The sequence below is a fragment of the Dipteris shenzhenensis genome, chromosome 1 (genome assembly GCF_047967505.1).
Source record: "Dipteris shenzhenensis isolate YYH24624 ecotype China chromosome 1, Dip_SZ_1.0, whole genome shotgun sequence".
Lineage (NCBI taxonomy): Eukaryota > Viridiplantae > Streptophyta > Polypodiopsida > Gleicheniales > Dipteridaceae > Dipteris > Dipteris shenzhenensis.
In genome coordinates this window covers 68708730-68725376 of record NC_141596.1, presented here as the reverse complement: position 1 = coordinate 68725376, position 16647 = coordinate 68708730, and the positions used below count along the sequence as shown (strand labels likewise).

The window sequence follows — 16647 nt, the reverse complement described above, 5'->3', positions numbered from 1 at the left end:
GTCATGCATTTTGGCAAGAGCTTGAATTTGTTTCTCGCATGCACCTTTGACTAGATCCATTGCAAACTTAATGGCCTAAACTAGATGTTAATACAATAGAGCAACGGGTTTGTTGAAAATAACGGATACATGTCCTATCCTAAAAATTTAATATCAATAGCCCCTAGCTATATAAGAGCATGATTGAGTTCCTCCAAGCATCCTTTTGTGTCTCGGAGTTCAGAACCTTGGTCCTTGCACATAGGAGATGGTAAAATTCTAGACCTTCTGCATTTGATCCTCATAGTTTACAGTTTTTGCATTGTCATCCTCACAGTTTAAAGCAAATTATTGCCTACCAGAAGAGCATCAAAGATAGCATCATGATGGTCTACATATGTGCTGCATCAAGGCATCCAAAAACACCCAGCTTCATCTACATCCAAATCCACCTTCTTCATCCTCAAAGTCATCGTCAACCGCACAACAGACCACATGTAAGCATAGGATAGCTAAGGAACTTCGAAACAAAGATTCCACCATTTCTACAAAGGCCTCCCTAATATCTACATATAACATTAGTAACATGTCGCCGAAGTTTATCATATGCCAATGCTAGTAACATGCTACCTAAGTTTATCATATGCTTCATCCAAGTCAAAGGCAAACAATATACATCTTTGGCCAAATGTGCAGACATAATCCAGGGAAGTCTGTGACATTCAAGATATTTAAAAAAAAGGAGCCCCTCTTATGAAACTAGTCTGCTCTTTGTTTATTATAATCATATAAATTTCCCTAATTTGCGAAGCTAATGCTTTAACGAGCACCTTATTGGACATGTTCACCATGGTGATGGGTTGCCAAGCATCCACTTTCAGCCTACAACAGTGCTTTGGGAATAGTTTCATTAAACCAACATTACATCTTTGGAAAGGCCCTTCTAATATGTTGCCCCCTCTAAGGACCATTGCATTGTCCATCCACCATCAATCCATTAGCCCCTAGTGAATTTTTCTTTTCCATAGCATCTAATGTTTCCCATAGTTCATTTTTTGTTGACAAGGGCCTTGATATCCGTTGAGCCTTGCAGGCTCTGCATTCCACTGCATCTAAAGCACCCTAAACTTTATTGTTTCATGCATCAATGGCAGGCCTGATCCACCCTAGCTCTTTCCTAAAGACATTCGCAATGTGCCAAAACTCAGTACCAACTTGCCCTTTTTATCCATCACTCTATTAATCGATTCCTTAGCACGCTTTTGCTTCAAAGGCTGAAATAATATGTGAGAGGAACAGTAACCCGCTACTTGCCAAAGTTGTTTTCTCTTCAACTCGCATTCTGAGCTTTCTCTAGCTCTCAAGACCCCAAGGCGTCCTCCAATGCTTTTGCTACCATAGCCATACTCTAGTCATTCAGGCCTAGTTTCAAAGACACATACACCAATTTCTTGACCCTACACAATTGACCCACCTTCTAAGCTCTATACTATTTATGCTAAGCCACATCCCATCAATGACAAGGGTCCTCAACATGAGACTGACAATCTAGCTATATCTTAGCAATCTCGCCATGGAACTCCTTGCTCTTACAATGCCTATTGTCAAACTTTAAAGGGATATCATGTGGCCTCCCGCTCAACAATGGGAGAGAGATCCCCCAAATAAATGAGAGGTGATCAGAGAGGCCCAACGAGAAGATATATTTTCCTCCTTGAGGCTACTCTCGAGTCTCATCCACCACTCTACATACACCCAATTGATTCTCCCCTGACAAAAGTCCCAACGTTTACATCTATTGGTCCATAAAAACCACAAAATCCTAAACTAGCCCAACAGAATCCTGTAGATTCCAAGAAAGACATGAAATCCACTATATCACCGCCCATAAGTCCTAACCTTTACATCTATATCTCCATGAAAACCACTAAATCTTGAACTAGATGAGAACAATCCACTAGATCCCAAGAAAGACAAAGATCCACCTAAGCCTGCAACTCAGAGCAAGATGAAACCTACCGTTGACCCTCTCTATCATAATTGAGTCACCTCCTAGAATCCAGCTCACTCTCACCATTTTTACCTTCAAGAAACCATGCTGCTCATTAATCGACGACGTATTCACTTCCTCTCCTAAAACAATTAATTAAATACTCACCTCCCCCTTCGATGTCAATTAACCTATCGCCTACTCTTAATTTGCTCTGTTGATTCACTCCCTCCGCTCCCTTCTCCTCCGTTAATTCTCTCCCTATGTTAATTCACTCCCTTCTTCCCCGGTTCCTCCCGTGTGTCCTCCGCTCAGGCTTCCCCTCTCCCTCCCCTTTCACCGTATCACATTTGGAGGCATAGAGAGGTTGCTCATCGCAGTACTAAGAATCCTTTCATCGGCCCCCCTTCTCCTCTGCCTTCCTCCCTTTAACCTGCCTTGGTCTTTATGCCAGGCTAAAGAACATTTTGGAGAGCAGAAGCTTCTCCAAGAAGCTCCCCATTCTGAAATCTTCTCCATAGGTATTCACGCAGCTTCTGCTAATCTACACGTCAATTTTCGTCTCAAGCCTACGTTAGGGGGGGGTGTGTCTATTAGGGGCATACATGCACTTAACATATTGAACATAAACCAAAAACCAACAACTCCATAGCAAGGACATCCCCTTCACTATCCCTAAAAGGTTCTCTACCCCTCATATGCCCTTTACCACAACCGTCGTGCCTCCTTTCCCTCTCCTTTGGCAATTGAAAAACACCTCAAACCCCAACTATCTAAACTTCTATCAAAACACATCATCTTCACCACACCTTGCTTCATGCAGAAGAATATCCCTAGATTCAAATCACAATGCACCTCTTTTGTTTAACTCCATCATAGCGACCTCCTAAGCTCCAAGAGACCCACACAGATAAACAGGGACTAACTTTCCCACTCGAAGGTCCTTACTCATACCTGTACTGGGCCGATGCTTATAGGCATCCTTGAAAAACTTAAAAGTGATTTTATTGATACTAGAGCTGCATCTTTAAGTCTCATTGGCATTTAGCTTGCCAATCGAGGATCATTAGGGACATGAACCTCCATGAGGGACCTCTTATGTGGATTCTTCTCCTCAAGAGTCTGTTGCTTATAATTGGCATCTAGTAGAACTTTATCCATGGCTACTAACAAGCCCTTGATGGGGTACATACCACAACAACCACCCTCTATGAAGTGTAACATTCCTCATTTGAGTCGATCTTAGCATTACCTCGCCTGTTCTCCACAGAGTTTGACACCAAGACTGCCTGAGAGTCGTGGCCAAGGCTTTTCATTTCTTACAAAACACTTTCTAACCCTCAACATCCACTGCGCCACCACCCAAACCTACTCTGAATTCGCAACCATTGTTGTCCCTCCCCAACAACTAGCCCTTGACCTCTGATCTTATTGGGGATCTCTTGGTCGAGCATAACGACCATCTCAACAACATGCAAACCCTAATCCATTGCAATTTTCAATGTAGCGCCCACATATGAGTAAAAACACCAAACCACTTGCAACTTTGGCATCCATATGTTTAGGAATAGCCTATCTCAAAGAATCCAATGCTTTTTTTCCCCCAAATGAGGTTCATGCAACCTAGGATATAAGCAACACCTCATACAAGATGCTCAAGAGCATCACCCAGCCACAAGGGAAGGTTGAGCAATTCGACGCACATTACACATTCATGATAAAGGAAAGTGTTGACACTAAAAGAACGACTCCAAGGGACCCCCAGAACTAGAGCTCTAGCAAATGCAAATGACCAACCAAGTAGGTCATTATGGGTAGATTCTGAACCCTTTACCTAGGAACTTTACCTAGAACCCATTGGATAGACACCCCTCTCCAGCAACTTCTCTAACTCCAGCTTGACCTTGTCCATTGGGACTTCATGGTTGTGACTTGCCATGCTTTGGTCTCAAAATTGCAACCATATCCCCATCCAATAACTTGGCTTCTTCGTCATGTACACCAAAGGACCCTCCCCTCAAGCACTTCAAAATTGTGACCATATGATGGATGAGCCTCTCGAGACTCCCCCCCCTTAGAACCCCTTCCTTCATTAGATTGAAAGTTTGATCCGCAGTTCCAGACTGCACCCCTTTTTCATTTGTGGATCTCTGTACCGTGAAGGCTTATAATCTCTTGCTTTGAAAGCCATGGATCCAACACCACAACAATTTTTTTTGGCATCTTGACAAGCCTCTTGCTTGGTAGAAGGCTTGTCTTTGACACATCTGGAGTAGTAAGCTTTCTCTCAAACAATGGATTTTCTTGTGACGCTGCTTGGTATGGGCTCGGTAGATCTTTATTGACATATCAATTCCTCAATCAACACTATTTGTTCGCACCCGATAGAAATTGTGCCACGTCTTTTTTGGGCCTGTCCTACCGCTTGTGACTTTCTTTTCAAGTTGACGGATCTTCATGCATGTTTTCCTGGCTCTACTTTTGCCAAACAATCCCGATTAGGCTCTATGGCCATTATATTATGCCCGTAACATTCGACAATACAAGCATTCTTTGGTAGAAGTTTACCATTTCATTCGTTAATTTCGACATTGAACTCTCCAAGATGTGCATTCTCACGGAGACCTTTCTTTGGCCCAATTGAAATTGCTTTATCAATGTTTCTAGTTAATGAGTAGCAATTGTTCCACTATGGGACATTCTTCTTAATGAAATAGTTCTTTACCCCCAAATAAGAGAGATGCTTAACAGTAGAGTAAAATAAGGAGTGAGGCATACATACGAGTTGACGACCCCAATACCATACATTTTACTACAGCAGGGATTTTTTCCGAGCAGCTCGCCAACCTGCAGTGTGATTCTTCTAAACACAAGTTTGCAAAATAGAACTAGTGGTATGGATGTCAACACGCATGCATACACAAAGCAACGAATTCTTCTGTGTCGATACCAAAGCCACAGGCAGCACAACCCTGGTGGATTCTTTGTCATCTATAGTCAAAAGTGTAGGTGGGGCTGCAAAGGTTTCACATGCTCTACATAATTTATGTCCACATGCTTGACATAGTTGTTGAATAAGAAGAGTTTCTACAAACCTAGGAACCCTTACTAGGTCATAAGATCATGAGCAGAATCCCCATGCTAAAGGATTGTGCACGACCTGAAACTCAGCTCAGTTGCAAGACTTCAGGAAAATATATAAACACAAAGGTTTCATGGATGTTCACCTCTCTGAGACTCAATGATTCAAGTCTGTTCTAGAGATTTCTTTCATACCTTGCCTGGTTATTGATTTGCCATATATCTTGGGGAAGACAACAGTTACTCAGGACTGTCTGTGACTCCTGTGTAGCTCCCCACGTTTCCTTCTTCAGAACATCTACTACAATTTAGAGTGCCCAACCTTTTCCATGCTTGATTCTACGACTGTCTTAAGCATACACCATGCCAAATAGCCTACCAAGCCTTTAAGTATCGGTGATTGGTCTTGAAAACAAGACAGAATAAAGAATATCAGTGCTTAAGTGTATGATTAAAGAAGGGATTCGGCCGTACAACATCAAAAGATGACCCTTCTAAGCCACCTGTTCTTGCTCGAGAGGACAAAGGCGACTTTGGTCAAGGTTTGGCAGCATGTACAGTGAGAGGTCTTCTTCTTGTGGGGGAGAGAGGAAATGTTAAATATGTGCAGCAAAGACTTTAAAGCAGCAACCACCAGCAACATGAGAAATGAGGTCACCCATCACAAATGGATTTTTCTTACACAACATCGTGTTGATTTTTCCCTCATTTTCCTGTGAAGCAAAAGGGATGCTTCAGAGTGCTCAATTTCTCAAAGTCAATATATAATACATGGGAGAACTTATGAGACCGATAAATAGTAGCACTGGCATAAAGGCAGACCCCAGGGTCCATATTAAAGAGACAAATGATGTACAAACTAAAGGAACATGATTCTAAGCTCAGTAACCTCCCAACAGCACTAAGTATCCATCACTCTCCCAAGATGTTGCTCTATAGACATGGAAATAGAAAGGTCTGAAATGAACCAGCCTCAACTCAGGAGATTTGACCATAACGAATGTAATCAAGACTCGCAGCCATTGACTTGGCCTCTTCACGAAGTCGCTGCAGAGTTTTCAATAACTGTTCTGATTTCTAAACATCAACAAAATAATGTGAGAGTCTCTCTCTCTCTCTCTCTCTCTCTCTCTCTCTCTCTCTCAGCTATATATAATTTGGCCAATCTAGTATGCATTTACTGCAGTCACCGGTATCTTTTTTTACAGAAGCCCCCCGAGCAAAAGGGTCTACTATGCATTTACTGCAGTCACTGGAAATTTATTTTGCTGAAGCCCCCCAAGCGAAAGAGGGAGACGGAAAAATAAAACTGAGAACAAAAGACAGTAGGGCCCCTATCCTGGCTGAATTACATTACCAGGTTCAAACTTGGAAACAAGGACTGAAATCATGTAGTAGAAAACCTGCCACCTCCAAGTATTTGGGAAAAGTGTGCATGCCAGTTTGCCCGTAGCTGTCATTCTGATGCAGTACAACGGCAAGCACCATAGCCAAGGTCACAAAATCCACAAAACGTGCTGCTCCACTGTTGGGGCCTGCCCATTCGGTCGTAAGCTGTAGAGCCCACCGTATTGAAGTGCCACTTGGAAAAGGGACTGGGACATACATAGTAGTAAAATATGCCTGTGGAGACTGCCTTTTGCCCTACTTAAAGGCCTATAGAGGGCATTGATTTATCCTATATACAAGCATAAAAACTTTCATATCAACCCAGACTAAGAATATATAGGGGTAAAGTGTGAGTTGTAATGAGATTGACATGTGTTGTATCTCTGCATTTACTTGCACTCCACTTGAGTAACTTATCACTGTCTTCATGTGGTTTACCCATACAACACAAAACCCCATTTGTTAGAATTCATTTTTGGCATCTATTTATGCACTCCTCATGGAGTATGTAACCTTGCAAAGAAACCTTAGGATTGAAAGAGTGAGCATCTTTCTAATAGGTTGAGCACCCATCTACATTGAGTTGGAACGAGATTATAGGTAAACCCAAGGAGAGGAAGAAAGACCGTCAACAATCTTGCAAATAGAAGTTATAAGACGTTTAAGATGGATAAGTGCAAGGGAGTGTGCAAGGGCATAATTTTGAGAACTAAGAGTTTTCACACTAGAGATACTTGAATAACCTTTACAAATGAGACGAGTCAGTATCCTGAGCATGAAGCAACTGAAAATTGTACCCATTGATGTATATCACTAATAAGAAAAAGTATTAGTATCTATGTGATACTTCTTGCAATTTAGATTTGAGATTTAAATTATACTTAAAGCAAGAAGCTCGTGATCTTTCATGGTTGCATTCACTAAAAGACTGGATGAACTCCTCATTGGAGTACAATCAGAGCTTCTTGTAGGCTGACTGATCCTCCCAGTTACATTTGAAGTCGCTGAGCCGAGTTGCTGTAATCCAAATATCAATTTCTCCATGCCATTGCCCTTCTTGGATGTGCATTCAATCCTCATCCTCCATGAGTGGATCATCTCAGTTGCTGCTAGCCTCTTGTGTATCGGCTATTCAGATGTAGATTTACTTAGAGACCAAAGCAATATTTGAGCAGCTTGAATACACTTTAAGACGTTTTAACCAATCTCCATAGGGGAGGCAGAGGCGAGGCTTGACGCCCTAGCGCATCTGCGAGGGGCAGGGCAACGGATGGGCAAGATTGACTTAGCTATTCTTGAGTCCTGGTGGGAAGGACTTCACGTTTAGAGAGACAACAGATGGTTGGGGCAGTTTTCCCGTACTAGTGTTCCCTTGAGGATGTTGATGCAGCAAGGCAGCACGCACCCCGACTTCTTCCGTGTAGGACCTGGAGGCCTACTTCAGCCACTCACTGAGAGAGACCCCAAGATGGATGGGAGTCTTGATGGGATTCATTGGTTAGAGCAGGACGCCTCTAGATGGTGCCTTTGGCTGTGGGAGGGTAGACCCCTGAGGGAGATCCAGGGGCGGCCTAGCTGAGCCGGTGGATGAGGTGCCCTTCTTTTTCTACACCACACGGATTCACAGGAGACTTCAGATGGACTCGTCGAGGTGGACCCCTTGAGGGAGAGGCATTGGGTGACCCAGAGAGTGCCCCGGGATGTTTGCTTCAGGTTTTGGACGCGGTTGTGGTCCAGCTTGCGGCCGAGGAAGATTTCATACTTCTTCTAGCTGGCCGCCCACGGAGGCTTGCCCATCGGACCGTGGTTGGAGCAGATGCGAGTGGAGGGGCAGTGCCATTGTTGCTCCGATTGTGTCTTGGAGACTATCCCTCACTGCTTGTGGTATTGCTTCCACATAAGCACGACTTTGACGAGTATCAGAGCGTGGTTTCCTTTCTAGTTTAAGAGCTATAATATTAGAACATAGACTTAGGTCATCTTAAGAATTCCTGTGTAGGTGTTTGTGAGATTGAGTGAGAGTCTCTGTCTACCCGAAGCTTCAACATGGTGAATACCATGAGAATAAAGGGGGGAACAACAAAGAAAGTAACTCTGACAACCAAATGAAAGATAGAGAAGCATGTTGATGGGATGCAACCGATTCACTCGGAGGAGGAGATTCCCGTGACGTCAAAGACCGGAAGAGAGCCCGTTGAAGACGAGATAGCACCGGATAGCTCTTTGCTTTTTGACTCTTTCAAAGCTAAGATAGAGACAGATTTAAAGAAAAAGTTTTCAGCCATAAATAATGCACTTCAGGACTCATAGGAGAAATCAAACCGAGAGAAATGGGGAAAGAAAATAACCAAGGAGAAGCCAATGGCCAAGAATGTGGATGGAAATTCTTTGCAAAAAAAGAATGTGGATGGAAAAGTACTTATAGATCATCTTAAGAGGAAGGAAAGAAGACCCAGTCCCGTTGGTTTTACAAGGGTGAAGAACATGCTGCAAGATTATGAGGATGATAAGGAGGAGGAAGATGAGCTTTAGAATATGGTGAGAGATGATGCACCAAGCAAAACTATGAGGCGGTGTTATAGATAGGAATACGGAGATGTCAGACTCATCTTGGGAGACATATAGAACACACCAACAGCATAAGCGTAAATGGACAGATCATGAGGGACTATATATTCAATACATTGCATATGGAAAGCCTAAATGGTATGGCCTCGATCTTAGCAAAGCTTTTTAACAAAGTGGTTTGCAACGGTTTCCCCGTACCTCGACTCTTAACAACATCACTCCCATTCAGGTCTTTTGTGAGCTTTATCAGTTTTTAAAGAAGGTTTATCAGGAATTTTGCCAAAATTGCAACAGGGGATCCCAAAAGCCCGTAAAACTATTGTCCATTATGATTAGGCATGTCGTCTACAAGATCTATGCACCAGTGCTCAACACACAAATTAGCCAATTCATAGAGCTCCACGGAATCAAAGCCGATGAACAGGCAGGCTTCCGAGCAAATCAGGCGACTCTAGATCGCATCCTCCTCAGAGGTGTCATTGAGGAGGCCACCATGTTCCAAAGATTCCATACGCAGTATGCTGGGAGCTCAGGAAACAGGCTGGCCCTTTCAAGGCAGCAATCAGTTTTCTTTCCTTTTTCCCATGATCAACACCTTCTTTGTTTTTTGCTGATTTGTATGGTGGTTATTTCAAACATTGATAGAAGCTCCTTTTCTCTGTTAAAAAAATTAGAAGTGCAAAGAGAGTTGTGCACATATGCCTACATTTTGTTCACAACTTGTTATCTCTTCTCCATCGATTCAAGAAGGGCACATGCAACCGCTGCCATCTCTGTGCACTAATTTGTAAAGTCCCGACACTCCAGGTTGAGAAAAGCACCATGGGTCGATGAGATTTTCTATCAGGTTACCCTCACCTCCTTTCAGCTTACAAGAAGGCGACATGTCTTCCGTAATTCCAATGTCAATGGATGGTGATGCCATGGGAATGGCAAGGCCACCTTGCTTGCCCCCACCCCCCTTCTCTCTGTTGGCAGCTAAGGACAGCAGCCATACAGGCTACATTGTTTACGTTGGTAGCAGGGTCAGGTGACATCAACAAGTCGGTGGAGTTTGTGCCAGTCAACTAGCCCACAAACCAATCAGCTGATTTCCAGCCCTAAAAGCTATATAAGGAGTTAGATGCCCCACATTTATATATCAAACCTCACCCAACAGATGAGCCTTCGACAGCTTACACCTCCTCAGCCTCAGCCTCCATCCTCTGCCTAGAAAGGAGCAAAGGAGCAATATGCCTCTCTCCATCTTCATTCAGCTTGTGCTCCCCCCTAACGGCTATAGTTGTATTTGGCCTTTTGGATCGGCAATGACATTAAATACTCTCTTCTTCTTCAATGAAAAGACTTCTCTTTTAAGTATAGAAGAAACCAACAAGAGCAATGCTCATGGCACAAACACATCATGCAAGGTGAGAAACAAAACACCCCAAGTGGGCCAAAAGTGTGCTAGGTAGAAAAGCACCAAGGTTGAGGCTGAAGTGCCACCTCAGCCTTGAGGTGGACTCCGAATAAACGAGGAGCCACTCAACTGAGGAAAACCATCCTCTATGGAAAAATCCACCCAAGAAGACCCATGCATCCCAACTGGCTATCAAAGTGTGTACAGCATGTATCCAAATACTAGCCTATGTGTGTGAAGGGTGGACTTGGGACCTATCCAAAGCCTCTGTGCATCTAGATCTCCAAACATGCCACGCTGAAATGCTCGCCAAAATCTGCTACAAAGTATCCACCGCGACATGTGTAGGTCTGTAAGGAGATCCGGGAACATTACAGAGAGAACATGACCAACTAAATGTCGCCGAGCTGTAAGAGCCCAAGAAGAGTCATGCCTCTCACAAAAGACATGAAGTACTAAAAGAGAGAGCCAAGCCACCAAACCCAAGATCATGAAAAACAGAGAGGCAATAAAGTGTGATCGGTAGCAATCTGAAATTTCTTCCAATGAGGAGCTCTATTTGGCTTCCAACCTCTAAGGCTGAGCTGAAATTTCCTCACATTACTAACCATGAGTAGCGGAAGAAGGGGATTATCTTTTTGATGCCCTAAATCAATCCATTCCTACACCTTGGATCCCACTGCAAATATTTTATGGAGACACCATCCTCCATGCACCCAAGGGAATGTGATCCGAGTTAGGGTCTAGATACCATCCTGAGGCCAATGAACATTGCCCCACATATCCTAGAACCCTAATAAACTGTGAAACAGCATTTGTAAGGATATCCTCATCTCTAAACCAAGACAATCTACCCCCCCAAAGTGAATATAAAAAACCAAGGCATCCCCATCTGAGCCTCATCGTAGTCCTATGACTTGTAATGGGATACTTGACCTCATAAAAATCCCCAAACCAAGTAGAGCAATGATGAGGCCTATGATCTGTATCAACTCCATCCAATGTATGACAACATTACTCTGCTGAACTCTCCTTGCACTTCCTCTGAGGTCATTTGCTAATTGGAGTGTATGACCATCTAAAAGTTTTTTGAAATCCTTAAAAGAGCCTATAGAGGAAGCGAGACCTCTATCCCATCTAGACCACTTCATGTAATGAGAAGTACCTCTAAACAATGGAGAGTAGAGAGCAAGAGTAGAAGCTGAACAACTGAATCGAATGAGTGAAGTACAAGACTGAAGTGAGGGGTTTTGTCTAAATGAGAAAACCCTATCCTATCCACTAACCGTAGTTAGGGGTTGGACTGTGGTTAGGGAAAAAACCTCAATGAGGGAAAAGTGCCCCTTACCTACTTATTACAATACATTGGCCACTACTTAGAATATAATAATAATTCTAACACCCCCCCTGCAGTGCCAATATGTTGTACAAGGTAGTGATCAATCACCAAAAGGAGTTAAGTTTAGGACACTACGAAATGCCTCAAACTTCTCACGTGGAAGTACTTTGGTGAAGATGTCTGCAACTTCTCTCTGACATAATGATAATGAATCTCTATGTGCTTCGTGCAAGCATGAAACACAGGATTCTTTGCCACTGCTATAATACTCTGACTATTAGTAAGAATTGGAGGACCCCCAATAAGAGACAAAGATCAGCAAGCAAACGACACAGCCAAACACATTCAATTGTCGCTGTGAAAGCTGCCCTGTACTCAGCTTCACATGAGGAAGTAGCCACTGTAGATTGCTTCTTGCTCAGCTAAGAAATGCAAGCTTTGCCCAAAAAGAAACAATTACCACTAGTGGACTGCCTGGTATCATAGTCTCCATCCCAATCTAAATCACTATAAGCATGCATCTACAAGTCACCCCCCCTGGTAAACATCAAGCCATAAGACTTTGTGCCTTGCAAATAATGGAAGATGTGTTTTACAGCTTGCCAATGTGTAGTCTTTGGGCTATGAATATGTCACCACAATGTAAATATCCTTAGTCAAAGTACAGTTGACCATTTATTAGATCATAATTAAAGAGTTTTATATGTGTTAATTATGGTCAAAGAGTTATTTTAATGGTCAAAGGATTGACTACGGTCAAAGATACTTGACTCCAGTCAAGTAAACCTGACTGCGGTCAGAGAGTGTTGACTTCGGTCAACAAGACTTGGCATGCGCCAAGAGGGTTAACCCCGGTTAACCAAGATGTGCCAACTTCGGTTGGAGAGACTTGGCTATAATTAAAGCGCCTTGACCCTTGGTCAAAGCTCTTTAATTATAATCAAGAGTGTTGATCCCAGTCAACCAGAGAAAATATATATATATATATTTTTTCTCTGTATATATATATATTTGTTTAGAAGTGCACATGTGTTTAGTGGGGACGCCCACCGTGACTAGGATTAGTCCACAGTGTGTTATTTGCATGCAAAGCGCTAACAATTAATGGGTACCATGGTGGTGCGCTTTAATTAATTGTTGCAGGTACTAGCAAGGATTATTTTTCCTAAGCGAAATGGGAGCCTGACAAGCATCTAGGAAGCGGTTCGTGTGACCGAGGGTTTTGAAGACTCCAGAATGGCCCTTAGTGGCTTGTAATAGGATTTACTTTAGATTTTAGACAAGTGGCATGTTGCCAATTTGAATGGGGCTTGAAGCTCTTGTAAAAGAGGGATTTTTCACGTTTTGAGAGAGAGACTTACGAGACAGCTTTAAGCTGAACTTCTGTATTGAATTTCTGAAATGAATAAAGACCTTCGGGGGGGTCCAGCCCAACAATTTGTCCTGGGCCCTAGTGCATCTCCAGAGAGAGGGAGTGAGGGAGAGTTTTTGAGAACATAAATCCTGTTCTATAGCTATCTTTCACAGTCAGTCTGGTTTTATTGGTATCAGAGCCGAATTTTCATCGCTCTTTTTAGAGCGTGACGATCCAAGAGCAGGAGGGGTAGCGTTATCACGTGTGAATGCACTGGTGGCAACGCTCTTGTTTTCCGCGTGGGGTTATCTGTGTAACCCAAACCAAAGACAAGGTGACCCTGCACCGAACGAACCATCGACTACTCCATGAATAGTTTGGCCAGCCGATAATGGTTTGGCATCGCAAGACGGAGAAGCATCGGTGCTTGTCATTTTCGGTTTCTTGGACTTCTGTTGCACGGGCTGTGTGCAGGACACCCAAAGCAGATATCTCGGTCGGGAGGAGGATCGTATTGGCTTTACGCGGGCGATCTCTTCCTTCTTGTGTGTTCGTCGTTATTTGGAAAGCCATCAAAAGAGCGCTTTGCCTTTTTCTCCTGCCTGCAGCAAGTTTATGCGCTCCAGTGAGACAAAGGACGAGTGTTTGGAAGACGTCGCCGGACGGGGAAGGCTGATGGACCTTCATTCAGACACGCAGAAGGCGTCGGCGCGATGCGCGACACTGACCACCAGCCAAGGTCTGGAAACCTTAGGCTGATGTGGTTTTTTATGACATGGCAGACACAAGTACTGCGCTGACGTGGCGCCTAGCCAGGTGGCAGATGATGTGGCATCCAGCTCAGAGCTGACGTGGCACACTGACACGTGGCAGCCAGGCTGGCAGACCTGTGGTTAGTGTGACCTTGTTCAAGCTAACTGCAGTTAGCTGACCCTGGTTAGGGATTTGGTCAGAGGACAGCCTAACCAGACTGGACTGGTGCAGTTAACCAGTTTGGTTCAGTTAGTGGCCAAGTTACAGACATCTAACCAGACCAGAACAGGACTGATCTGGTTAATGTAACCAGTAGTTACCCATCTGGTCACTGTTCACCAAAAAAAAAAAGAGTTACAGAGACAGTTTTTGCCATCAATATCCCCCTATCTGGTAATCATTTTACTGTCAGAGAATCAGCAGAAAACAGAGAAAATCAGAGTTTTGCAGAAATAAAAGAGATGCATGCCTTTGCGCACAGAGAAGGGGAAACAGATGCCTTTTGAAGCCATCTGCAGCAGCCAGAAAAGGGGAATATATATTGTTGATGCTTTGGCAATTGTGTGGGTATATGCCTTGAACTGACAGCCAGTACTGGCATAGATTGTAAATGCAAAACACCTCTTGTTGAGGTACTTTTTTTGTTGGAAAAGCAAAGGTAGTGTGCATCAGTTACCCACACTGTGTGAGAAATCTGCAGATCTCAGAATATGGATCAATCACCTATCCAGTGGGATTCACAAGATAGGGATGTACATCCAGGACAGAGAAATGTGCCGCAAACTCAACAAGAATTTGAACAGATGGTATGCACTCGTATACAAGAGCTGGAAAATCTAAAAAGGGATCCCAGGGCTCAGCATTTGTTTCCAGCAGAAGCTATGCCTAATCCAGTATATGACGTGCCAATGCCAGAGGCACACTCTCGTGTACAGCCTGACAGAGAGAGATCTCATAGATCTCATAAGAGACGGTCCCATAGAAAAAAGAGATCGAGGCATCATCACTGATCTCCTAGTCCATCACCGTCTACCTCGAATTCGACTTCTCCTATCAGAAAGGAATGTAATGTGAATATTCTCCTATAAGAAAGGAATCTTCCATGTATCTTTCCATTCCCATGTCCAAACCCCATCATGGTATATATCATTGGAAAGCCCTCAAAGAGACTACCAAGTCCGACAAGTTTTGACCTAATCTGCAAAAAATTATCCATGCCCCCATTTTTTGAGAGAATATTCTGAAGGGAAGTCCTTAGAGGGCCCCAAAATGAGCTCCAAATTTCCCTAATGCTAGTGCTAGGAGCTTCGACCAAGACCACAGTATTACTCTATGTTTGTCCTAAGTGTGGTGCCTAGAATCCCCTTAACACCTAGCACTTCCAATGGATAGTCCATTTTGGAACAAAAAGACGAAGACACCAACCCTTCCTAACCTCAATGGTGCAAGTTCTACTGATTACAATTGTACCATTTCATGGCTACATGCCAAGGTTGGTAACCCATGAAATATAATGTCATCCATGCTGGTTCATACAAAATAAACAAGTAGAACCATGCATTAATCAACATGTTCACATTCCATTGGCACAGAAGAATGGACACATGGCTTCGATCAAGCAAAAAGTAATATGTTGGTACAAAAGTACAACGAGGTTTTTTCTTGATGCATTCCCGGAATTTTTTCAGTTCTAAAACTGTGTGTTTGAGGTACAGCAAGTACACTCGTGTCCCTCGTGCTTGAGGTGACTAGTGCCACAGTGTGTGGTAGTTGCACAGTTATTTTTCGGGAAGGTCAGATGCCTTAATTTGCAGAGGGCTTTTATGCTTTTGCTGAGTGCAAATCTCAGTTTTCGGGTGACAATTTCAAAGGGCTTTTGCCTGGAAGTGTATGCTGTGTATGCCTTGAGGCAGTGTGGAGCCAGGGTGCCCACATTGGTCTCGTTTTCCGCAGTGTATCAGTGACATTTCTTTGCAGGTCACATTTTGTATACGGCACTTAGAAAATCTCAGTTGAGCCACGCTTGGCCAGGGCGCATAGAGTTTACTCGGTCCCTAACTGTCCATCGTTGACAGTGCTCAAAAGATCTTCTTTTCGGTGTTTGTACGTTGGGATCTGTGTTGCCACTGTGCACACAGGCAGTTTATGCATTACTTTGTCAGGTCTTCTTCCTTATCAGATAAACCATCCAGGAAAAGAAGGAAACACGAGAAGTCTAGGAAGAGAAAGTCTTCCAAAGCGACCAGGGAATTTAAAGAGGGAGGAAAATCTGTTAAGTTTATGACCTACAATGGACAGTATGGTCATACAGACAAAGCATTGCAGTTTATCAGACAGTTTGATGCTGCATTCGGTACTGAGAAATTTTCAGAATCCTCCAAGTTAAGAATGGTCAGTCTACACCTAACAGCAACGGCTAGTGCATGGTGGAGTGCACTGACCACAGATGGGTCAGCCCCAAGGAAGTGGAAGGGCTTCAAGAAAGCCTTCTACCAGCAGTTCATGCCTAAACAGTTTAGAGACCATGTTCTTCAAGATTGGGACAGCTTGCACATGGATGCAGGAGATACAGTGGATGGGTACAACCAAAAGTTTTGGGATGCTTATTTGCAGGTTGCACCGTTCAAAAAGATCTCCAAAGGCACCCAGATGAGGAAGTACAGAGCAGGTCTCACTCCAAGAATTCAGGCAGTAGTGAATGCTTTGGGGGCAAAGAATATTCAAGATCTTATGCATTCAGCCTCAGTAGCGAGTCTTGTGCCGCTACAAGATCCATCTACAGTGCCATCCTTGCA

The 16647-nt window shown here is 43.5% G+C and overlaps 1 protein-coding gene across 3 annotated transcripts in view; it reads right to left on the bottom strand.

Annotated features, from left to right (window-relative positions):
* Positions 1-283: 283 nt before the first annotated feature.
* The window catches only part of LOC147906282 (uncharacterized), a 91127-nt gene continuing 74763 nt past the window's right edge, over positions 284-16647 (bottom strand). Inside the window, exon 7 of one of the 3 annotated variants that reach the window (XM_087377706.1) lies at positions 284-334. In XM_087377706.1, coding sequence (XP_087233832.1) covers positions 311-334 — 24 coding nt within the window. In that variant the 3' untranslated portion in view covers positions 284-310. Of the gene's footprint in view, positions 335-5535; positions 6128-7157; positions 7521-16647 lie in introns of those variants that run through there. The other 2 variants (XM_087377699.1, XM_087377712.1) reach the window with 2 other exon arrangements.